Source organism: Bubalus kerabau, chromosome X, assembly GCF_029407905.1.
Source record: "Bubalus kerabau isolate K-KA32 ecotype Philippines breed swamp buffalo chromosome X, PCC_UOA_SB_1v2, whole genome shotgun sequence".
NCBI classification, from domain to species: domain Eukaryota; kingdom Metazoa; phylum Chordata; class Mammalia; order Artiodactyla; family Bovidae; genus Bubalus; species Bubalus kerabau.
Genome location: NC_073647.1, coordinates 8,754,214 through 8,778,074, shown reverse-complemented (window position 1 = coordinate 8,778,074; position 23,861 = coordinate 8,754,214). Strand labels below are relative to the sequence as shown.

Sequence of the window (23,861 nt, the reverse complement as noted above, 5' to 3'; positions counted from 1 at the left end):
AGTAGTTCATGACCAGCATTTTTTTTTAAAGAAGTAAAATAGAAAATATCGGAGTAGGTCACATATAGTAATGTGTAGTAACTATAGTAATATAGTGCAGGTTCATGAAGATATTGTTTACATAAATTTATTTTATGTGCAATGGATTGTGACATAAAATGTATTTCTTACTGTGGCTTGTCAAAAACTTTTGGAAGCCACTGTTTTAGGCACACATGATTGTTCCAAACAAACCTTGCTTGAAAGTGAGTAAAGCAGAGTATTGAGATCATGGCGTGTATGGAAGATTATAAACAGACATGAGAGTAAATGATGGTAATACTGAACCTTGAATTCCATGTTAGAAAGTATGATGGTGGGAAAGATAGTGTTTTATTGGGGGAGGCAAGTACTTAAATTTTTTGAATATTTTATGTATTCATCTGGCTCAAAACCCAAAAAAATATTAGAGAGCATGTAGTGAAAAGTTCACTTCCCACTCCAACCTCACTCCCCCAGCAAACAAATGTTATTAGGGGTATCATTCCAGAAATGTTTCATATGTGCAAAAACAGCTGTGTGGAGGTTTTCTCAATTTTCTTTTTTATATATATATAAATGACAGTAGACCACCATTCAGCACCACACCATTCAGTCCTTTGTATTTTTTTATACCTGTTAGGGAATTTCTCCATAACAGTACCTGAAGAGCTTGATGGAAAAGTTCTTAAAGACGGAAAATTACTGGATCTGGTCTATATGTTAAGCAGTCAAGGCTAAATTAGAGACTAGCAAGGGGTTCTGTTCCATCTTTACCTTCAAAACTCACCTTAGATCCTCCTGCCTTTGCCTTACCTTCTTTTATTGCTTCTAATAACTTAATCCTGGTGACAGAGGATGAGATGGTTGAATAGCTTCACCAATGCAATGGATGTGAACTTGGGCAAACTCCGGGAGATGGTGAGGGACAGGGAAGCCTGGTGTGCTGCAGTCCATGGGGTTGCAAAGAATCGGACACGACTTGGTGACTGAACAACAAGGAACAATCTTAAACCACTCTCCAGCTAAGCACACGTGAAGCCATATGCATATAATGTGCGTGCACATGCACTTAATTGCTCAGTTGTGTCCAATTGTTTGCAACTCCATGGACTGTAGCCTGCCAGGCTCCTCTGTCCATTGAGTTCTTCAGGCAGGAGTACTGGAGCGGGTTGCCATTTCCTACTCCAGGGTATCTTCCCAACTCAGGGATCAAACCTGCATCTCTTGCATCTCCTACATTGGCAGGTGGATTCTTTACCATTGCTCTACCTGGGCCCAATTCTCTGTTTCTCACTATTGCCATAAGCTCTTTATCCATGTCCCTCTGGGTCTTTGAACTCCACCTCATTACTGCTGCTCAGCAAACCTGTCCTGACTTTTCCCTGCCATAAAGATTGAGTTAGAGACCTCACCTCTATGTTTATCCCCATCATAGCACCTAATAGTGTGCTGTAATTACATATCTTCTGACCAGTTTTCGCTTTGTGCTATAAGCCCCTTCTGTGTGTAGGACACGTTGCTAGTTATAAGTACATTAGTTTTTTGAATATTTATTATATTCATCTGGTTTAGAGCCCCAAAAGTATTAAAGAACATACAGGTACATGAGCCCCTGGTCTGGTCTCTTTCTGTCATTAAGGAGAGTTGGGGGCCAACTCTCCTTAAAAGATATAGTGTTGATTCAGTGACAAGTCAGTATGGTATGATTGTTGATAGTGCCATACGAGTCATTGGTAGCTGAGACAGTTAAGGAAGGCTTATTGGAAGAAGTGGAACCTAGCTGAGTAGTAAGGGAATGTGGTATCCTATATGAGAAGATAAACAGGTGGGATGAGAACTAATGTATGGAAGAAAGTATCACAGCAGAAGGGAATGATAGAAGTAGGACTTGGAAAAGTACTTGAAGTGGGAAATGTGAAGAAGATGCAGTACAAAGACAATTTAAGCAGGGAAAGAAGAAATGCTGAGAAAATCATTCAAAAGGAACACCAAGTTACAATGAGAAGACTACTAAAGGAGGAAGAGAGAGAGTCCATAGGGGATCATTGTGAATCAGTCAGGGACATGAAATAAACGCACTCTTAGACATTTGTGGCCTGACCCAAGGCCCCATCGTAAGTGGTGGCCAGCAGGAACTTAGCTTCCTTATTCTTCTTTGGCTGCTGGATCTAAGTGGTCTGCTATTTCCTGGTAAGGTGTAGCACCTTTCCTCCTTTAGTATAAGTGGTTTCACTTAAGCTTTCTTTTCATTTATGAGTTTATTTGCTGGACCTGCATGCTGGGAATATGACTTCCAACTACGTATTTATAAAATTCCAATCCAACCAACAGGACTTGGATGGTCCCTTAGAGTCAATTTTAATGGAATTTTTGCCTTCTGTTGTGGTGAGAAAGAAATCCTGGTGTTATACTTAAGTCATTACTAGTTGGAATTATAGATTATTTCAGAGTTCTACCATGCTTGTTGTATTAAATTTGAAAGTCTTTTGATACACCTAAGAAGAAACTCAGTGAAATCTCAGTTTTGTCCTTTTGGGATCTGACTATAAAAGACCAGTCCAACAATTGAGAAGAAATAAAAATTCAGTATTTCTTTCGTAATTAATATTTATTCCATTGTGCAAAATTTAAAACATCTTTATTTAAATATTCTTAAGCTGCAATGCTGGAGACAAATCCTTGTATAATTATTTCATTCTTATAATACTGCTTGCAACAAATTCTGCATTGCTCTGTTTAGGAAAACCAAAGAAAGTATAAATAAACTTCAATTCAGTGGTAGTTGGACTGCCCAGTGAAAGTGAAAGTCACTCAGTCGTGTCCGACTCCTTGCAACCCCATGGACTATACAGTCCATGGAATTCTCTAGGCCAGAATACTGGAGTAGGTAGCCTTTCCCTTCTCCGAAACCCATCTAATAAACAATTGGTGAAATTATTTTTCAAACTCAAAATGGAATTCTGCTTATGAAAACAACATTTTTATGAATAAGACAATTTATATGTAGCAGTTGTTATAAATTCATTGTCTTTACAAGTGGAAAATTTAGCTTGATTCCCCCCATACTTAAACTGTACTGCCAGAATAAACAGATTTGGGGAGGGGTGGTATACTGCACTGGTTATGAAAAAAGTTCACTAATTGCATTGATATTTGGTTGTTTTACCTTGTGTTTTAAATGGATGAATAATCCTTTTTAATAAGTTGACATGGTAGAAATAACAAATAATAGGAATTAGATGTAAATAATCAAGAAATATATATACACAGACACACACATTCACTCCTTAAGAAAGTATGTGTTTAATTTTGCAGGCTGTGGAAAATCTCTGTTCTTACAAGATTTCTGCGAACTTGTACAAACAGTTGAGACAGATTTGTGAAGATCACATCAAAGCACAGATTCATCAGTTCAGAGAATATCCTTTTAAAAACAAAAAAGTATTTTTTTGTTTTATTGTATTTTCGTCGTTTCCTCCCTCTGTCCCTCACTTTTTAAACCAGCTTAAAATGGAATGCCTATGTTTTGTAGATTTGTTGTTTTTTGTTCATCTTGCCTCTAGGGAAACAAAGAAGCAAAATTTCACTTTTTACCTCTAATTAGGGTCCAAATCTACATTATACCACTAACATAAATAAAATTTCTTTATGTCTTTACTCTTATTGTCCTAACAAATTTCCATTTGAGGAAAGATAATCAGGAAATAATAAACTGAAAACACAGTGGCTCAATTTTATCTAAGACTTGCTTTTTGTTGTTTTGTTTTGACCTTGTGGCATGTGGATTCTTCCTTCCCAACCATAGATTGATCAAACCCATGGCCCCTGGGGTGAAAGCAGTCTTAACCACTGGACCACCGGGGGAGTCCCTAAGACTTGTTTTTAAACGTTTTTTTCTTTCTTAGTGGACTCTAACATGTTTTACAGTTTAAGAAGTAGCATTTTGTTCTATAAGTACTGTTTAGTTTCATTTAGTATGTAGGGCTTTCCATATTTAAGACAAATGTGCTCTTAAACATTGCATGTATTACTTGTCCTAAGCATTTTTAAAATATCCTTAACGTGTATCTCACAGACTCTTTGGATAGTGTTCTTTTTCTCAAGAAGATTGATAGATGTTGGCAGAACCATTGTAGACAGATGGTAAGATGGAAAAAAAGCATTACATTTCAGTTAAATATTGTAGTTAAAATAAGTTTCTTCAAATACAAGAATATTAGTTTTAAAAGTTTTGCAATAGGGGGACTTAAAACTAATTTTGGTTGAGTTTTCTACTTTAAAATGGCAAGTTATGGGTAAACCAGTATTTTAGAATGACTTCTACCTTAGATTCATTTTTATTTTTGTAGCACTATAAATAGGTGTTACATTTTGTGTCTTAATGGCTATCCCACCTGTTGTTTGGTTACCTAGAAAAGTGCCTGCTGGTCCTGCACTTTAGCTTATTCATATCACAACCTTTCCTTTTTCCCAATCTGGTATTATTTTAAACCTTATATTCTGCAAGTTAGAAATCTTAAAATCCATCCCACACACCCAAAATCCCACGTATACGATTTTAAGACAGTTTCACCCTGAGAACTATTGCTGAGGAAAAATTATATGCCCCTTGATTCTGTTTTGATTTTTAATTTTCAAGTTGCAAAGAGGTCATAGACCATTTTAAGTGTCTTTTTTTCCCTAGAAACTACAGCAAGAGTTAAGATTTATTAATAGTTTAATTAAAAATGGTATGGGCATATTCTCAGATGTGTTAATCTGTATGTTTGATTCTAGTAGTCTAGTATATATACAAGTAAACTGTGCAGTCTTATTTTATAAAATATTTCAGCTTCACAACATATTAAAAATTGTTTGATTTCTTTTTTTCATTGACAGATCATGATCAGGAGCATTTTTTTGTTTCTGGATAGGACTTATGTTCTTCAGAATTCAATGCTACCATCCATTTGGTAAGGATGCAAGAAAAAAAATTAAGAAAAGATTTGTTAACAAATCATAGTCAAATCTTAATTACACTAATAGAAGAGAGTAATACAGGGAATATTCTCCTAAAAACTCACATTTAGCTTCTAGACTTGTATTTATAGCAGTTTTACCTTCTTATTTATGTCTTTTCTATGCTAATATTGGAGATAGCTAACATTCCCTGAGCATATAAAAATTTATGAAGAAGTTTTTTTGTTAGTCAAAAGGATTGAAGTTTGCTCTGGACTGTTTGAATATGCATCATTTTGTTGCTGATCAAGAGTTCACTCATTATCTTTTAACATTATTAGGGAAAATTCCATGTATACACAAAAATAGAAGAGTATAATGAGCTCTTGCCCCCACCATGTGCCTAGCGTTTACCCACAGCAGTTGTCAGAGTTCACTGATTTTTGAGTACTGAAGGCAGATGACAAATGAGCAATTAAGCCTTCAGTACGAGTACAGTGAAGACCATTTTATAGCTTTGAACTAATTTTGTCTCTTGATTTGACCAAGGAAGACATCCACCAAGGGAAATAAATCAATAAAACTTAGTTATAGAGGAAGATGGGAATTCAGTTTCAGTTCTCATTAAAGACAATGAGTTTCCTGTATGCTTTAATCTAATAATATTATTTAAAATTAAATATGTGGATTTTATACTTTTACAGTTGTTGCTTCAAAGCCTAGAACCCTAATTAACATGTGGTGAGAAGTCAAGCAAGCTTCTCCAGAAGTGGTATTGTTTTAAATTAATTTAGATTTTGTGTATTTTTTTTATTTTAGGGACATGGGACTGGAGTTATTTAGGGCTCATATTATAAGTGATCAGAAAGTCCAGAATAAGACAATTGATGGCATTCTTCTTTTGATTGAGAGGGAGAGGAATGGTGAAGCAATCGATAGAAGTTTACTCCGAAGCCTTCTAAGCATGCTCTCTGATTTGCAAGTAAGTTAACTACTTCACTTACTACAGAACTGATTGCTATACCTAGTCTGATGTTTAAAAAACAAACACAATTTCCTGGCGGTCCAGTCGTTAGAACTCCATGTTCTCACTGCTGAGGGGCCTGGGTTCAATCCCTGTACAGGGAACCCAGATCCCACAGACCCCGTGGTGTGGTCAAAAAAACTTTAAAAAAGCCAGACTCATAATGCTGTTCACATAGAGGGCATTCAGTAAACATTTATTGAATAATTGAGCTTCTTTACTTTGTTACCCCCTCCCAGATTTATCAGGATTCTTTTGAACAACGATTTTTGGAAGAAACTAACCGACTGTACGCAGCTGAAGGCCAAAAATTAATGCAGGAAAGAGAGGTATTTAAAAATCATGATGAATAAATCCACTGTGTCTCATAATAGACCCTACTTTATAGAACGTAAGCTGCCCTTTTCATTTATCTTCCAAATGTTATGCTGCTATAATTTTACATGTGATTTTCCATATGATTCAACCCTGTCACATTTGACAGGGCTACTCCCAGGATCTTTTGGACTTGACATTTACTAAATGATTTATGGGGAGGAAAACAATATATAAAAAACTTATCTTTATAGGTTCCTGAATACCTTCACCATGTTAATAAACGCCTAGAAGAAGAAGCAGACAGACTTATTACTTACTTAGATCAGACCACCCAGTAAGTATTACACGCTCAGTCTAATAACCTTAACCTGTGCTGCGGAATCACTTAAGGCGCTTTGGGCATCCCCAAGTGTTAGTATTTTCAGGTAAAACTTGAGACTTTAACAGTTGTTTTCATAATGCAAACTTCAAGTTGTTATTTTCCCTACTTAATTAGTTTAGTCAAGGGTTTGATTATTGGTTGTCCATATGTGTTTAGCATGTAATTAAAGAATAGTATTAAAAGCTAATGTGATCTTTGAAATCTTCAGGCTGATTAAAATTCAGCGAGTGTTCATAGGAGAAAGTTATTTCTCTGCTTTCCTAAATATTACCAGCCAAGGAATTTCTATAAGCAGATAGATAAATACTTCCTAGTAAAAGCAGAGACGTTTAGGAAAAGCCAGCCATGGCAAGACGTTTTAAATATTTATTTTGTGACATACCAAAATTCTGAAATACACAATGTTTTCCTTCTAGGCATAAAGTAGAGTAACTCTGAGCACAATAAATTTATACAGAAGAGTAGGCATATTGAAATTAACAAAGTGAGCTAGTTAAATTTTTTATCCCCCAAGAGAGACTAAATTTTCATCAAAATCAAATGTCTAGTTCTAAACTTTTTTTTCCTTATAGGAAGTCATTAATTGCTACTGTGGAAAAACAACTTCTAGGAGAACACTTAACAGCGATTCTTCAGAAAGGTAATTGGCAATTTACAAATAAGAGATTACTTTTAAAATAATAGCAAACAAGTAGAAACATTTTTAAAGCTTGCCTTTTTAAAGGTTTGATAGCAGATTACTGCATTCCTGAGGTAGGACACAAGGCTTTGCCCCTATTCATCACAGTAAACTTTCAGGAGGTGCCTCTTTCCTTAAGTTTAAAGATACAAGAAGTGAGATGAGAGGAGTCTTAACCAACTCCAGTAAAGAAACAGTAGGAATTTGGGGATTCTTAATTTAATTTTTAAGGAATAATAATAAGGAAATAGTAAATATTAAGTATTTAATATTAAATTAAGTATATAAATATTAAGTATATTAAATAATAAGGAAATGCATTCCTTTTTGCACTAAAGTGTTTTGTTTCTAGCATATAAAACCAAGCATTTCTATTAATCCTAAGTGATATATGAGTATACCCTGAATTTTACTTTAACAGTGTTACAAATAGGCAAAAACCTTTCTCTCTAGCCATCTTTTGTATAAAATATCTTAGAACTTTAATGCAGTTATACTTTTATTTCATTCTGAAAATCAAATACTTTAGGACTTCATTTAAACTTGGCCTGCTACTGCTAAGTCACTTCAGTCATGTCCGACTCTGTGCGACCCCATAGACGGCAGCCCACCAGGCTCTGCCGTCCCTGGGATTCTCCAGGCAAGAACACTGGAGTGGGTTGCCATTTCCTTCTCCAATGCATGAAAGTGAAAAGGGAAAGTGAAGTCGCTCAGTCGTGTCCGACTCTTAGCGACCCCATGGACTGCAGCCTACCAGGCTCCTCCACCCATGGGATTTTCCAGGCAAGAGTACTGGAGTGGGGTGCCATTGCCTTTTTTATATACCACAGGCCTTATCCAATACTCTGAAATATAACTGTGTATAGTAATGCAAATATAATATGGCTATTGCACATACGAGGTATTTGTAACATGTATTTGAAAGTGAAGTGAAAGTCACTCAGTCATGTCTGACTCTTTGCAACCCCATGGACTATGCAGTCCATGGCCAGAATACTGGAGTGGGTAGCCTTTCCCTTCTCCAGGGGATCTTCCCAACCCAGGGATCAAACCTGGGTCTCCTGCATTGCAGGCGGATTCTTTACCATCTGAGCCACAAGGGAAGCCCAAGAATACCATATTTACACAGACCAATTTTTATAAGTTGGTTTATACATGTGATCTACTATGTTAAATGGTACAGACCATTATATAATTTTTGTTTTTATATAAGTTCCCTATATTTAGTTTTCACTTGGAAAGGTAATTATCTCTTTGAGTTTAATTCAAAGCACATCTCTATATTAAAATTCACAGACTAGTCATAGTTCAAACCAGTATCAGAATAATTTTAACTTCTTTTTCATTAAAATACCTGACATTTTTGTTCACTTTTTTTTAAATACCAAATGTTTCAAAAATCAGGTTTAAATAACCTCCTTGATGAAAACCGAATTCAAGATTTATCTCTCCTGTATCAGCTCTTCAGTAGAGTTCGAGGTGGCGTTCAGGTTCTCTTACAACAATGGATTGAATACATTAAGGTATTAACATTAACCATTTTTTTCCCTCTGATGGCTTATAATCTGTACACCTAGAGTACATATGAATGTTTTCTTATTTGTTAGATCCTTTTGTTTTTCAAGTAATGGGAGTTTTGAGAGCAGTCAACCTGAGAATGATAGCCATGTGGCTAATTAACAATAAAACAGTTCTCTTCTTGATGTCTGATATGATTTCTAGCTCCAGTAATTATAGTAGTGAATGTGGGAAAAGGAATAGGACTTTTTTAGGATCCAAATTTCTTGCCTTTGATCTTACACTGAAGGCATATTGCCATTTTTTAAAAATTCAAGCTGACTTTAAAAGTGGGAAAAAAAACCCCTAGAAACTTCTACAATAAGACCCCATTATGATATTTTATACCCAGTGGCTGTTCCTTACCTTGTGATTATAGATGAGTGTTATCAGTCTGGATGTTTTATCACTTTATCTTTTCTTTTCTTGATTTCTGAACCTGCTTTATTTAATTTTTTGAAATTTTAAAGTATGTGGGTATGTGTATATACTTAAAATATGATTTGGGGGATTGTTTTCATTGCAGATAATTAAATTCTAGTAAAAATACATTTTTGTTTTTTTAGGCGTTTGGTAGCACTATTGTAATTAATCCTGAAAAGGATAAAACCATGGTTCAAGAATTGCTGGATTTTAAAGATAAGGTTGACCATATAATTGATATCTGTTTCCTGAAGAATGAAAAATTTATCAATGCTATGAAAGAAGCATTTGAAACATTCATTAACAAAAGACCAAACAAGCCTGCTGAACTTATAGGTATTTTTCCAGTCCCTTTTCCCATTTAATGTTCTTCTTTCATAAGGCTTTGTATATTAGCATCTTTGTGCCATGTCTTTCAATAACAATGTAATTTATTTCTAGTTGCTTAGTTGGTGGTTTCTAAGAAGCCGGATGCAAGGAGTAGTCCTTCATGCTAAAGAATATCTCAAAGCCCACATTATCAAACATGGTCTTTCTTTGTAAGACAGTACATTGGACCCTGTTTTCTTTTTATATATAAAAAGCTTGATAGCTGTTTTACAAGCCTAGAGCAATTTAGAGGTGGGACAGGGTACTTTTTCTAGAGGCCCACACACAGGAAAGGCTAGCACAAAATTACAGTTGCCAGTGAGAAAGAATGTTCAGGATGAAAATAAACCTAGGAATCTGGGCCTATTTAGAGTAAAGAGTGTGGTGTTCTGCAGTTCTTCTCAGGTTTCCCCACCTGGGTCAGAGGAGGAGGTACCTGAGAAGATCCTTCACTAAAGGATGAAATTTTGTTGGTTTACTATTTACCCTTAAATTTTTTGCAATTTTTGCCTCCTACTCTGTAATGTATCTGATTTGTTTCAATAGAAAAGTGGTATTTCAGATTGCCTACCATCAGTGTAAAATGAACATTCCAGAAGATATGCCATGTCTTTCAGTGACTTTGACTCCTGCACAAGGCTGTAAACATGTCCACCACCATCCCCCCACCAGAGTTTCTTTATCCCATCAGTATGGTAGAAAGTACATTAGGTCTGGAGCCAGAAGACTTGGGTTTGAGTTGAAGCTCTTGTATTTTTTAACTCTGTGACACTGAACAAGTCGCTTGATCTCCCTGACTTTGGCAACTTTTTTTTTTTAATATAAATTTATTTATTTTAGTTGGAGGTTAATTACTTTACAGTATTGAAACATGTATAATATCATATATGGAAACTTTTTAAAAATGCATGTTTACATGTAAAACATGGAAATACTCAGTATATCATACTCCTGTTTGGTATTTATAGTGACCAGTACCTCATGGGTACTGATGCTCACTGAACAACAAACTTTTCCCCCATTTTAGCAAAGTATGTGGATTCAAAGCTTCGTGCAGGCAACAAAGAAGCTACTGATGAAGAACTTGAAAAAATGTTGGATAAGATTATGATTATATTTAGATTTATATATGGTACGTATTTTTGTTTTAATATTGTTCTTTTTTTTTTTTTTTTTTTTTAATATTGTTCTTTTAAAACAAAGTACTCAACAGAGAAACTGGCGAGTAAAATCAACCTGTAAGGTATATTTACTTGCGGGTTAAATACTTAAAATTCTATTAAATTCCTTGCATTTAATTTATTGGGGTACTTGAGGAATGTTGCTTAATTGCCTTGTGCTCTGACTTTTCCACTATTAATAAGAGTCTTGAATTTTGCTACTTATTTTAATCTCAGGAGTATTGATGCTAAAATTACTAGTCAACTAAAGCTTTTCTAAAGAAAAGTAAATTCAGTCTTAATTCTTTACAGCAAAGAAGTCTTGAAATGTCTGGCACAAAAATCTACCTCTAATGTTTCTTGTATTTAGCAAACTTGGATAAAATGTGTACATTTAAATGACTTGGGTTAATGGTGTGATTTATTAAGCACTTTGAGTCAATTGTGTCAAAACCTTATATTGGAATATAAGAGTTGTGTTTTATTACTTACATAGGTAAGGATGTTTTTGAGGCCTTCTATAAGAAAGATTTAGCCAAGCGCCTTTTAGTTGGGAAAAGTGCATCTGTAGATGCTGAAAAATCAATGCTGTCCAAACTTAAACATGGTATGTTTGTCATTCTCTTGGTCCTTTTCTTCTTTAATTTCTGAGAGAAAATATTAGCTTAATTTCTACTCTTTCAGTCAATTGCCTCTTTTGTCAGTCATTGTAAGTTCATATGATTAAAAACGTAAATTGAGTAAGCTCATGAGGTTTCCAACCTATTTACATATGCAGAGCTGTTGTGATTTTTTTAAAAAATAAAACATTGTTCTTGTTTTTATCATTTGTATAAAATTTCCCATTTATCTTGTGCCTAAAAAGTAGATAAAGTTACTACAGGATTAAGATTTGACTCTGATTTAGTGGGGCATACACTTTGGGGTAAGGCTTTTTTTATTCTTATGAATACTTACAGACCATATTTCATCCTAAAGTACGTTTTACATTTCATGTTTTCAATTCTAAATTCTTTGTTTTTAACCACTTTAAAATATTGTAAATGTACAAACATCTTTACTAGAATGTGGAGCTGCTTTCACCAGCAAACTTGAAGGAATGTTTAAAGACATGGAACTTTCTAAAGACATCATGATTCAGTTCAAACAGGTAAAAGTGAGTTAAACTCTTAATTCCTCCAACTTAAATGTATTTAGTTATCTTCTTATTTTGGTTTGTACTGAAGAGGATAAGTAGAAACTTGTATTTGTTATAAATACTTCATAGCAACTTAGATGATAGTCACAGTAGAAGAAAATAATCACCAATGAAATGTAAGTATATTTGACCTACTTCAAAATTTATTCTCAATATACTCCCAAAATAACACAAAAATAGAGATGAAATGTATTGAGCAGAAGAAGTCAGGACAGGAAAGGCTGTAGCTAGTGAAAACAGGGCTTCTAGCATCTTTTGATGTATCAAAAGATGAGTCTATAGGCAAATAGATGGAAGGATGAGTGAGTGAACGGGACATGAGGAAAGATAAGTAGATGGATGGAGGAACCAGTAGATGGAAAACAAGGTTAATGATAGACAAAAGGTGAGTGGATGGGATGGTTTGTGAAAGGGTAAATAGGTTGGTGAATGGTTGCTAAGCACCAGTGAGTGGCATGTGTTGGTGGGATTTGCCTTTTTCCTTTGTGGAATAGGAGTGTGGTCTGTTGCTAGGAAAGAGGTAGAGGGAATAGGATGAGTTTGGAATAATTGATGAGTTTGGAAAAGAAATAGGGGAGGGCTTATTACGCATATGTAGAAGACTGAAACATGGAGAAGGAAATGGCAGCCTACTCCAGTACTCTTGCCTGGAAAATCCCATGGACAGAGGAGCCTGGTAGGCTGCAGTCCATGGGGTCGCTAAGAGTCGGACACGACGGAGCGACTTCACTTTCACTTTTCACTTTCATGCATTGGAGAAGGAAATGGCAGCCCACTCCAGTGTTCTTGCCTGGAGAATCCCAGAGACGGGGGAGCCTGGTGGGCTGCCGTCTATGGGGTCACACAGAGTCGGACATGACTGAAGTGACTTAGCAGCAGCAGCAGCAGCATCTAACCACTGGTGGTGAGTTGCAAGTTCAGAGCTAGTGATGGAGATGGAAGAGGTGATAGAGTGGTTGTATAAGGCCTTTTGGGGACCTTGGGAATGAAATGCTAGATCTATATATTTCGCAGATGTTGGTAGAAGCTAGTTTTGAAACATTTAAGATTATAGGTAATAGTGATAGCAAGATAGATTTTCCTCTCCTAGGGTTTTAACAGTGATTTCTTTACCACTATGTTGCTATGATGGGAGATGAGGGTGGAAGACTCGAGAAAGATCAGGGTTAGTAGGATCATGGGTCCTGTAGTAGCTACAGAATAGGGTCTACCTGCTTTGCCCTCTCCCCTTCTTCTTCCTTCCCCATTTCATGTCACTCCCTGCAAACACACAGTGGAACAAGTGAAAAACCAGACACTTGGGCTGGCTGGTGGGGTGAGGAATGAGGGGTTGCTGCCAGGTTTTCCAAGCCATGTAGGGGTCTCCAAAAATGGATACTGCAGGTGGTATGGGGAAAAGAATGGAGAAGAAATCCTGTAACAGCCCAGTCATATGTGAGAAATTATTTAAGTTGTTAATGCCTCTGAAGGAGTCACCTGATCCTTGTGTACATTGTAGCAAAATGTTACCTGGTGTATTTCTCTGGCGCTTTTAATATAGGCTTCATTTATAGTCCTTTTAATAGTTTTGCCTTTTATTTTAAAGATGGTCAGTATTCACCTGTAGTTTTGTAGTAAGGAACTTCTTGAATGGGTCATTTTTATGGCATGGAATGTATGCATTTTTATTTTTTAAGATCTCAGTGTGTGTGTTGATCTTATTGTAGTATATGCAGAACCAGAATGTACCTGGGAATATTGAATTAACTGTGAATATCCTGACAATGGGTTACTGGCCAACATATGTGCCTATGGAAGTTCATTTACCACCAGAGGTAAGAGTTACTGTTTTAAAAGTTTGTGTAAACACACCCACACCGAATGTCAACTGTTTTTAATGTTTTATTCTTTTATTTATATTACTCTTGTATCATTAGAGCATAGCTTAAGATGCCAATTCCTTAGTTTGCGGCCAGTGTCCTTGACTCTTCTTTAAGTTCCCCAGATTGTATTAGTACCCATCACTGCCCAACTGTCAAAAATTCTTGATGGTATATTACCTGGGCCAGAGGGTGGGATTGCTGAGTGATGGATACTTGAGTAAATCCCTCATTAAGAGAGAAAATGTGGAAACAAGAACAGGCCTAAGGCAGAACTTTGAAAAAGGCTCACAATTGGTAGGTGGTAGGAAGAGGTACCTATGAAGGAAACCAATGAAGAAACACTAGCGAGATAAAGGAACCAGCAAGGTGCAGAGGCACAAAAAGCATTGGAGATGAATGTTTCAGAAGAGGGGATGGGACTTCCTGGTGGTCCAGTGGCTCCCAATGCAGGGGGCCCAGGTTCGATCCCTGGTCAGGGACTATATCCCATATACTGCAACTAAGTTTATAAATAAATAATTTTTAAAAAGGAGAGGATGATAAAATGTTGCAGACAGATCAGAGAGGGTAAATCTGATAAATGCTATTAAATTTGGTGGTTATTACCTTATATCAAAGTGATCGGTGGCCCTATTGGGTATAGTCTTTAAAACTTCCATACATTTTTACACATGTAAATATAAAAAAGTAGTGAATGTAATACTGGATACAGAGCTTAAATAAAGCATTATTTGTTGTAGATGGTAAAACTTCAGGAGATTTTCAAGACATTTTACCTTGGCAAACATAGTGGCAGGAAACTTCAATGGCAATCAACTCTAGGACACTGCGTACTAAAGGCAGAGTTTAAAGAGGTAAGTAGATATTCCCCCAACTTAGTTTTCATCTTCATCTTTGATACTGAGATCATCCCTCTTAACTTGAAGGTTTTTAAGGTGTTTTATAACTTTGTCTTATATATGCGCATGGCATAGTGATAGCTTGTCACAGCTCTGTGTATATGAATGTGGTCTTTTCCACATTTGATTGGGCTCTGCTGCAAAACAAAACCAGTAACTCTTTTCTCCCACATCCTTTCCCCACCTGTGGATGCAAAATTCAAGCTGCCACTTTTGACAGGAAACTTCTTTTTTTGTTGCTGGGAGCTAGAGAAGAGAGTGGGTGTTAAGGGGAACAGTTCTCATATCTAATTTCAAAAAATCCTACAGCTTTTCATGACTAATCTGAATCAGACAAATTGAAAATGCATTGAAATAGTGATTTCTTACTGCTTGTAATAAATATCTGTAATGACACATAAAGCTGAGTTATTAATTTTCATTAGTTTGTTGTTCTGTTTTAATTATAAGGCTTAAAAAAGACCTGTAGAAAGGTCACTCAATCCTTCCTCCTATTTTAGGTAGGATCACACCTAAGCCCTCCATTGAACATACTGGCTTTTCTGGATAATGTTAACCTGTATTTTTAAATCCACTAATTGAAAAATGCTTTCCAGTAAGAGATTAGTTACTTGATTAATTTTCATGTGCTTTTTAAAAAAAATGATGGCTAAACACTGTTGTTTCTCCAACAGGGTAAAAAAGAACTCCAGGTCTCTCTTTTTCAAACACTGGTGCTGCTAATGTTTAATGAGGGAGAGGAGTTCAGTTTAGAAGAGATCAAGCAGGCTACTGGAATAGGTTTGTGTTGAATCAGTTGATTAGCAAGCATTATTCAGTGTCCACTATGTGCACCCTACTTGATTAAGTGGTCTGGGGGACTCTAAAGAAATAATCCCTCTCCTCAGCACTTAGAACCATGGGGAAAGGGGGAAATGACACTTAAAATAATTTCACAACCAGTGAGTACCAGTCTGTGGTACTGACGGAGTGTGTTAGTTCATTGAAGCAAGAGATCACTGTGGACTGGCACAGTGGGAAACGCCTTCACGAAGGAGGTAGGGTTTGAGCTGGGCCTTCAAATTTTAGTTATGTTGCCAGAGGAAATACCATGAGAAAAGGTATGGAGAGAGGAATGAGCACACCTTGGGCAGGAGTCATTTGGGCAGCTTGCCTAGAATCAGTAGATAGTAGGGCAGCTTGGAAGTTGAAGAGGTTCCAGGCCAGAAGCTCGTGGGGTAATTCAGGCGTAAAGTGATAAAGAGCTTAGACTACAGTGAGGCCAATGAGAAGAGAGACAAGGCATCTCTAAGGAGGCAACTGCTAGATACATGGAGGATGAAGGAGAGGAAAGAGTTAAAAGATGATTCCAGAATTTCTCACCAGAGTAGGTTGGTGGCTTCATGACTAACAGTTGGAAAGAAGATGCAGTTTTATGGGGAAGATGATGACTAAAATATTGGACATACTGAAATTGATGAGCATAAAAGAGCCAGGTGGAGGTAGCCTTTAAATGTGGGACTGGGGAAAAGTAGGATGTCATTTCTGAAGGTGTGATGGTTATCCACATGGAATGATAATTGAAGCCTTTAGAGGATGACCAGGAAAAAAGCAATTGGGTGGGATAAAGAGGATGTTGTTCATGAACCTTGAGGAAAAAGGAAACAATTGTAATAGATTGGGTAGGGTAGAAGCTAGACTGAGGTTGAATGTAGCTGTCCATGTTGATGTGCTAGTTACAGGTAGCTAAACCACTCTTTCTTCTTCAGAGGATGGAGAGTTAAGGAGAACATTGCAGTCATTGGCTTGTGGCAAAGCCAGAGTTCTGGCGAAAAATCCAAAGGGTAAAGATATCGAAGATGGTGACAAGTTCATTTGTAATGATGATTTCAAGCACAAACTTTTCAGGATAAAGATCAATCAAATTCAGATGAAAGAAACGGTACTTTTTTTTGCATTCTCCTCATCCTGATGTACTGGAATTATATGTGTTCACAGTAAAGATTTATAAAGAAGATTTTAGCATAGAATACCACCAGCAGCCTTAATATTATCTGGGCCTGTATCTAGCTCAGTGTATTTCAGTATTTGATTTTGCAGGGTTTTGCAGGGGGTAGGGGAGAAGGCAATGGCAGCCCACTCCAGTGTTCTTGCCTGGAGAATCCCAGGGATGGCAGAGCCTGGTGGGCTAACTTCTTAGTATTATAAATAAAACAGCAAGGTACATCTCTGTACCTAAATCTTAATCTTTCTGATCTTCCCTTATAAATTTATCACGGAGGTAGATCTTTTGGGTTAAAGAGTGTGAACATTTTAAGAGTCTTAATTTATTATGCTATTTTGTGTTCCAGAAAGACTGGACTGATTTACACTAATAGCATGAGTGCCTGTCTCACTGTGCCCTCGCCAGCACTAAAGATTATATTTTCTTTTTCTTTGTCTGCCAGCTTCCTTGGTGAAAGTGGAATGATTTAGTTAGTACTTTTTTGATCAACAGTAAATATTTTTTTTTGGTTATTTGAGTTTGTAAGAGACTTTTATTAAGGAAACCAGCAACTGCAGCGTTTCCTGAAACCAGTTGGTTTCAATCCCAACAAGGTTTAATGTAGTACTGGAGAAAAAGTTCTAATATGGGGTAGAGGTCAATGTGGGCTTCCCTGATAGCTCAGTTGGTAAAGAATCCACCTGCAATGCAGGATACCCTGGTTCAATTCCTGGGTTGGGAAGATCTGCTGGACGAAGGGATAGGCAATCCACTCCAATATTCTTGGGCTTCCCTTGTGGCTTAGCTAGTAAAGAATGCACCTGCAATGCGGGAGACCTGGGTCCGATCCCTGGGTCGGGAAGATCCCCTGTAGAAGGGAAAGGCTACCCACTCTAGTATTCTGGCCTGGAGAATTCCATGGACTGTATAGTCCATGGGGTCACAAAGAGTCGGACATGACTGAATGACCTTCAGTTTGACTTTCAGAGGTCTATGTTAAGCTTCCCAGGTGGCACTAGTGATAAAGAACCCACCTGCCAATGCAGGAGACATGAGAGACACAGGTTAATCACTGGGTCAGGAAGATCCCCTGGAGGAGGGCATGGCAACCCACTCCAGTGTTCTTGCCTGGAGAATCCCATGGACAGAGGAGCCTAGTAGGCTGTAGTCCATAGGGTCGCAAAGAGCTGGACACGACTGAAGTGATTTAGCAAAGCACAAAGGTCAGTGTTGCAGACAAGTTCCTGTCTTGTTAACATTCACATCAAAGGTGTGATGTTCCCTTAAATTACCGTGTCATTTTAAAACATTTATGCTGTATCAGAAAGAAGATGACTACAAAATGCCCGAACTAGGGACTTCCCTGGCAGTCCAGTGGTTAAGACTGTGCTTCCACTTCAAGGGGCATGGATTCGATCCGTGGTCGGGGAATTTACAAACTGCACTGTGTGGCAAAAAATAAAAAAGCCCAAACTACTCTTAATTTAAGTACTAAAGAGGAACATGCTAGCTGTAACATTAAAATTGGTTAACTGGCTTTTTAAACTGTGCATTTCTGATTTATGTATTACAAAATAAATTTTAAAGTTTGAAGTTTGACTCTGATTGGCTTAGCTGGGTGGTACCATATTTTGTTTGAGTCAGATGTCAGTGTCAGTCACTTTTACAGATAAGCTAATGTTATACAGAAATCTGGTCAGCAACTGCTTGTGGCACATTAAGATTACGAGAACAGAGTAAAAGGAAATGATACATTCTTCATCAGCTGTCTCTCTAGAAAAACCAAGATGGTATTTTTCTATTAACTAATATTGGCATTACTTCATTGATACAGGACACTAGGACAAACAGGAATTATGTTTGTAGGGGTTTTTTTTTTGTCATTATCTGTATTTATGAGGTTTCTTTTGATAATTCAGCATATTTAAAGTGTTAATTGTGTCATGGCCCTAAAACATACAGTTTGTGTAAGTAATCAGGTTTCACTTCAGGTACAGTTTCTAAGTTTAAAACTTTTTTTTATTAGGTTGAAGAACAAGCTAGTACCACAGAAAGAGTATTTCAAGATAGACAGTATCAAATTGATGCTGCAATTGTTCGAATTATGAAGATGAGAAAGACACTTAGCCACAATCTCCTTGTTTCAGAAGTGTACAACCAGTTGAAATTTCCAGTCAAGGTAGGTACTTAAGTATTTTGTTACTAAGCTGCTTATATATAAAAATTATATTGTTTTATATGTATATAAATTAGATTTTATAGATACAAATCTTACAAACATGGACTAAAACCTGAAGACCATTTAGAGGGACCAAAGTTTTCATTTCTCATGCTCATATATATGATTTAAAAAAAAAACAACCTTTGTTGGCATATGTGGGCAGTTGTGACAAAAGGGGAAAACAATTTATAAAAGCTCTTATACCTGAAACTTGAAATTTTCAAGTTTATTCACTTTAATTTTTTTTTTTAGCTTCTTTGTTACTTAAAAAGTTTTTTTTCCCTCCTAAGAATACCTTGCTATTTGATAGATTTGGTTATTTTAATTAAGTCTTCTGTTTAGTTAGCTTGTGTAAGGGTCCATTAAAAACCATACAGGCAATTATATTCCAATTTAATAAAACTCTATAATGTCATCATTAGGCATCTTTTTGTAAAATTTAGTGATAGTTCTGGCAAACTAAAATTAGTCATCACATGGCTATGTTTCAATATAAATCCCCAGTAATAAAGCACCTTTGACAGTGTGGTGGTGTACTGGACTGTATCTCATGTTGTAGAAGATTCCCAAACTCTTGTGATGATAAATACTTGTTAGACTTTGGATAGACTCTCGGCTGTTTCACCTTTTGAGCTTATTTTCCTCTTTTGTAAAGTGGGAGATGATAATAGTACTTACCTCATAGGATTATTGTGAAGCATAAATGAGATGGTACTTGTAAAAACTTAGCACTGGGCCTGACACATAAATGCTTGTTAGCTGTCAACACTGTCTCCTCATGACCACACTCTCACCCTCATTCTATGCCTTGACAATCATTTCACCTCCAGCCAGAGAGCCCACTGATACTAGCTAGCTAAGGAAGTTATTAGGACCACTATAATAAATATGCTGATATTTTTGGTCTTTCGCCATAATTAAGAGCAAGTCATTTTGATTTTCAAACCTTGGAATTCACACTTCACTGAAATTTTGACTGCCCAATCAAACTACTTTCCCTCTTTAACTTTCTTGATCAAGTAGGCATTTTACACAATCTGAAAAGCTATTAGCAAGCAAGATTATATTCTCTTTAAGGCTAGATACAAAAGACAGTGGACTTTTGTTGCCCAACAGCTAAGAATGCAATTGAGAACAAGCTATAAGCTTTCTTAATGATTTTTCAACAAGTAGAGTTTAAAAATTCAAATCATTTTGGGCAAGTAACAGTTAAATCTTACATTAAACCTGAAATACAGAGATCTGAATTATGAGATGATAACTTCACTTATCAAGCCATTTGTTGTAGTAATCTTGTAAATAGTGATTTCCATAGTATATCTGTAATCTATAAAAATGCAACCTGACTTTGAATTTGAGTAAACTCTGGGAGATAGTGGAGGACAGAGGAGCCTGGTGTGCTCCAGTCCATGGGGGTCTCAAAGAGTTGAACACAACTTGGCTACTCAACAACAGCAGCAACAAAACCTGACTTTGAGAACTAGCTTTTTTCCAAATTTAGGATCTAGTTATCTTCTCAAACTATCTTGGCAAAACTAAATAGCATTCTGTTTCCTTAAACTATAACATGTTCTTCATGTGAAGTTATTTATGATGGTCTTTTGTATTTGTGCAGAGAATAGCTGGTTCTTAGCAGACCTCTTTAAAATAGAGAATGTACTATATAATAGGACAAGATATGACAGTATAGGTATAGTAGAAAAACATTTTTAACCTGATTTATTTTCATCATGCTTTCCTCTTTAAAATTAAGGAGATTTGAAAAAGAAAAAAAAATATTAAGGAGATTAAATACATTCAGTGAGCCAAAGCTGCTGTTGTTTTTTTTTCTTTTAAATTGAGTATTGGTAAAGGGGCTTGAACCAGTGGGTTATGAACACTGAAAAGTTGCCTTCTCTTACAGCCTGCTGATCTTAAGAAGAGAATAGAATCCCTAATTGACCGGGACTACATGGAGAGAGACAAAGAAAATCCAAACCAGTACAATTACATTGCATAAAATGTTGTTGGCTTTGAAGCAGTTGCTGTCATATACAGTAGCCAGTGGATAAACTAACCTGTTGTTGTTTGAATTATTTTATACTACCAATGACCAAATGAAGCAGTGTAATGGGAATAGTTGAGTGACTTTTCAGTGGTTAACATGCCCATTTAAAGAGTAATACTTACCTTTAAGAAGAATGTTGTTGAACTCTTTGCATGTTATTTAGTATGATGTGCAGAAAACTCTTTAAGAAAGTACCCGGTTTTCATGATTCCTATTTGGAACTGGGGAAGAGGTCCTTATGGCTATTAAAGAAGGAGGAGGGGGTTCTTATACACCATTTAATTATGAAGCAAAAGGTTTATTTGCTTAAAATGTCATTTAAAGATACTTAAACTGCATGCAAACTTTATTTACTGTACAGAGTTCTGGATGTATTTATCAAATAGAAAAACCACCCTGGACTTGATTGTTCACCTGTTTTGTGATTTCCCTTGAAGAGAAAAATACGTTGTCATAGCTCTTGATATTTTACTAAGTAATGTTCTGTTACACTGAAAGGGATGTTTTTAAAATTTTTATTTGGAAACAAGTTTTCAAGTAGAGGGACAGTTGCTTACATATTGTCTTGTATACACACATCCTAAAATGTTCCATTTATGAGATGTGTGTATATGGTTCAGCCCTGAGTTTACTGTGCTGATTAACAGGTACTTATAAAAATAGCTGAAATAGAAAATTGCTGATCATTTGTGCTAGAAGAACATGGTAGGAGAGAAAAACCCAACTGTTTCTTCATATTAAAAATGAATATAATATGAACATTGCAAAAGAGACCAAACCCACATTTTGTAACTTTTTACAAGAGCAAAAATTCACAAACTAGTTTTCAACTGCCTTTAGACTTCAAAATTGTTTGGACAGTTTTGTCTTTAACTTGGACCAATTGTAGATTGTTACAGGCTTCCTGGGATTTAGCATTCCTATTTTCTCTACCAAAGTTTTTTTTGGAAGCACCTCAACTCTCCTTTGGAGAAGGCAATGGCACCCCACTCCAGTACTCTTGCCTGGCAAATCTCATGGACAGAGGAGCCTGGTAGGCTGCAGTCCATGGGGTCGCTAGGAGTCAGACATGACTGAAGCAACTTAGCAGCAGCAGCAACTCTCCTTTTTGTTGGCATATTAGTCTTTCCTGTCATCCTTACTTTAACTTCCTTAAAGCCCTAGATAGAACTAGACCCTTCCTCATTTTCCCTACACACCCCCTCATTGGGATTTCAAGTTCTGTATTACGCTCATCTTATTCTTTGCAAAGCTGCTTGAAGGTAAAGAGTTCTCATAGCCACTGGACACCTGCTTTTCAGAGGAATGTCCTAGGATTGTTCATACATAGGAAAACAGCAAAAGTATTGTTTTTTTCAAATTGATAATGTGAGTAAAAAGCTTCTCTTTACCATCAGTGGTTTTTTGGTTTTGTATTTGGGGTTTTGTTTTGCTTCCTTGTTTGTTTTTCCTTGAAGTTTTGAAGGGAATTGATCTTGGAAGAGAAGCAGAAATTTTGTTTTGGTTTAAAAAAATCAGAACTGCTATAATGCTTTTTGCAGCAGTTTATTTCCTTGACTATTTGAAGCTATTGGGAAGAATACCTAGATCCTAACCCTCAGCTGAGAAGACTTTCAGCTCTTGTGTTTGCTATTGATTGTTTTCTTGAGTTCTCAAGGACCTGTGACCATATTTTTTTTTAAGTTGCCTGTTTTCTAATTGCATCACTTTACACACTGTTGTCGAATAATATGTGGTATTTAGAATGCCGCCTTAATTATTTTGAGCAGACATTGCCTGTATTTTCTTAGCACCTCCTTGGTTTTCTTACACGAACTCATCTGACAGGGAAATGCAGCTTTTTTGTTTGCCCTCTCTGCATACTGGACCGTCTAATCTAAGTCAGTGTTCTAACTAATCCCTGATGGTCTCTGAGCTACTGTTCTACCAAACTCAGTAGTTATGTGCTTCAGGAATTTTTCGGTAGAATTGGTCCTATTAGGAGACTCTTGGTGTCACCTTTGTTATCTTAAAAGCTGGTCCCTTCGCTGAGGCTCTTAATGTTTTGCTATTTTGATGCTATTTCAGCTGAAAAAAATTGGTAAGACTATTTTAAAAATTGAGGGAAGCCATTTAAGAAATGGAAAAGTAATCGCAAACAACATTGGGTAGTTGTGACTTTCAGTTCTGTATCAGTTGAATTTTTGTGCTCTTTTCCCTGTGTACGTGGTGGTTCTATTTTTCTCCAATAAAACTTTTTATTTAAAAAAAATTTCTGGAGAAGATCTTTAAAATTCAGATATTGTAAGAATGTTATAAAACCAGAGAACTTAAAACCTTCCTAATGATTAATGAATTCATAGTTGTCAGTTTTATTTTTTAAATTTCTCTTTATTTTTGTGGTGGTTTGATGATAATGCTATAGGAGTGTAGAGGGGGAAGGATGGTAATGGGTGATTTCCAGGAATCCTCAAGGTGAGTATTTATTCTTAACTGTCCTATTTTAGAAAAATCAAGCACAAGTATAAACGTTGTTTCATCCAAATCTTTAAAGTCAAGTAGTTTATAAAGTCAATATGAAACTAGATTAAAGTTGGAAAGTTATTTGTTGTTTTTGTCACTAAGTCGTGTTTGACTCTTTTACAACCCCATGGAGTGACTGTAGCCTACCATGCTTCTCTGTCCATGGGATTTTCCAGGCAGGAATATTGGAATGAGTTGTCACTTCCTTCTCCAGGGATCTTCCTGACGCAGAGATTGAACCTGACCACATCTCCTGCATTGTTAGGCAGGTTCTTTACCATTCAGCCACTGAGGAAGC

General features: G+C 36.4%; 1 protein-coding gene across 3 annotated transcripts in view; it reads left to right on the top strand.

Annotated features, from left to right (window-relative positions):
• The window catches only part of CUL4B (cullin 4B), a 32,675-nt gene extending 9,363 nt beyond the window's left edge, over positions 1 to 23,312 (top strand). Inside the window, exons 4-21 of one of the 3 annotated variants that reach the window (XM_055562923.1) lie at positions 3,337 to 3,441; positions 4,096 to 4,164; positions 4,900 to 4,973; positions 5,779 to 5,941; positions 6,223 to 6,312; positions 6,553 to 6,635; positions 7,256 to 7,323; positions 8,767 to 8,885; positions 9,486 to 9,678; positions 10,739 to 10,843; positions 11,368 to 11,478; positions 11,936 to 12,021; positions 13,776 to 13,883; positions 14,672 to 14,785; positions 15,505 to 15,610; positions 16,579 to 16,751; positions 18,820 to 18,972; positions 20,918 to 23,312. In XM_055562923.1, the coding sequence (XP_055418898.1) occupies positions 3,337 to 3,441; positions 4,096 to 4,164; positions 4,900 to 4,973; positions 5,779 to 5,941; positions 6,223 to 6,312; positions 6,553 to 6,635; positions 7,256 to 7,323; positions 8,767 to 8,885; positions 9,486 to 9,678; positions 10,739 to 10,843; positions 11,368 to 11,478; positions 11,936 to 12,021; positions 13,776 to 13,883; positions 14,672 to 14,785; positions 15,505 to 15,610; positions 16,579 to 16,751; positions 18,820 to 18,972; positions 20,918 to 21,013 (2,016 nt within the window). In that variant the 3' untranslated portion in view covers positions 21,014 to 23,312. Of the gene's footprint in view, positions 1 to 3,336; positions 3,442 to 4,095; positions 4,165 to 4,899; positions 4,974 to 5,778; positions 5,942 to 6,222; positions 6,313 to 6,552; positions 6,636 to 7,255; positions 7,324 to 8,766; positions 8,886 to 9,485; positions 9,679 to 10,738; positions 10,844 to 11,367; positions 11,479 to 11,935; positions 12,028 to 13,775; positions 13,884 to 14,671; positions 14,786 to 15,504; positions 15,611 to 16,578; positions 16,752 to 18,819; positions 18,973 to 20,917 lie in introns of all 3 variants that reach the window. The other 2 variants (XM_055562922.1, XM_055562925.1) reach the window with 2 other exon arrangements.
• Positions 23,313 to 23,861: the final 549 nt, after the last annotated feature.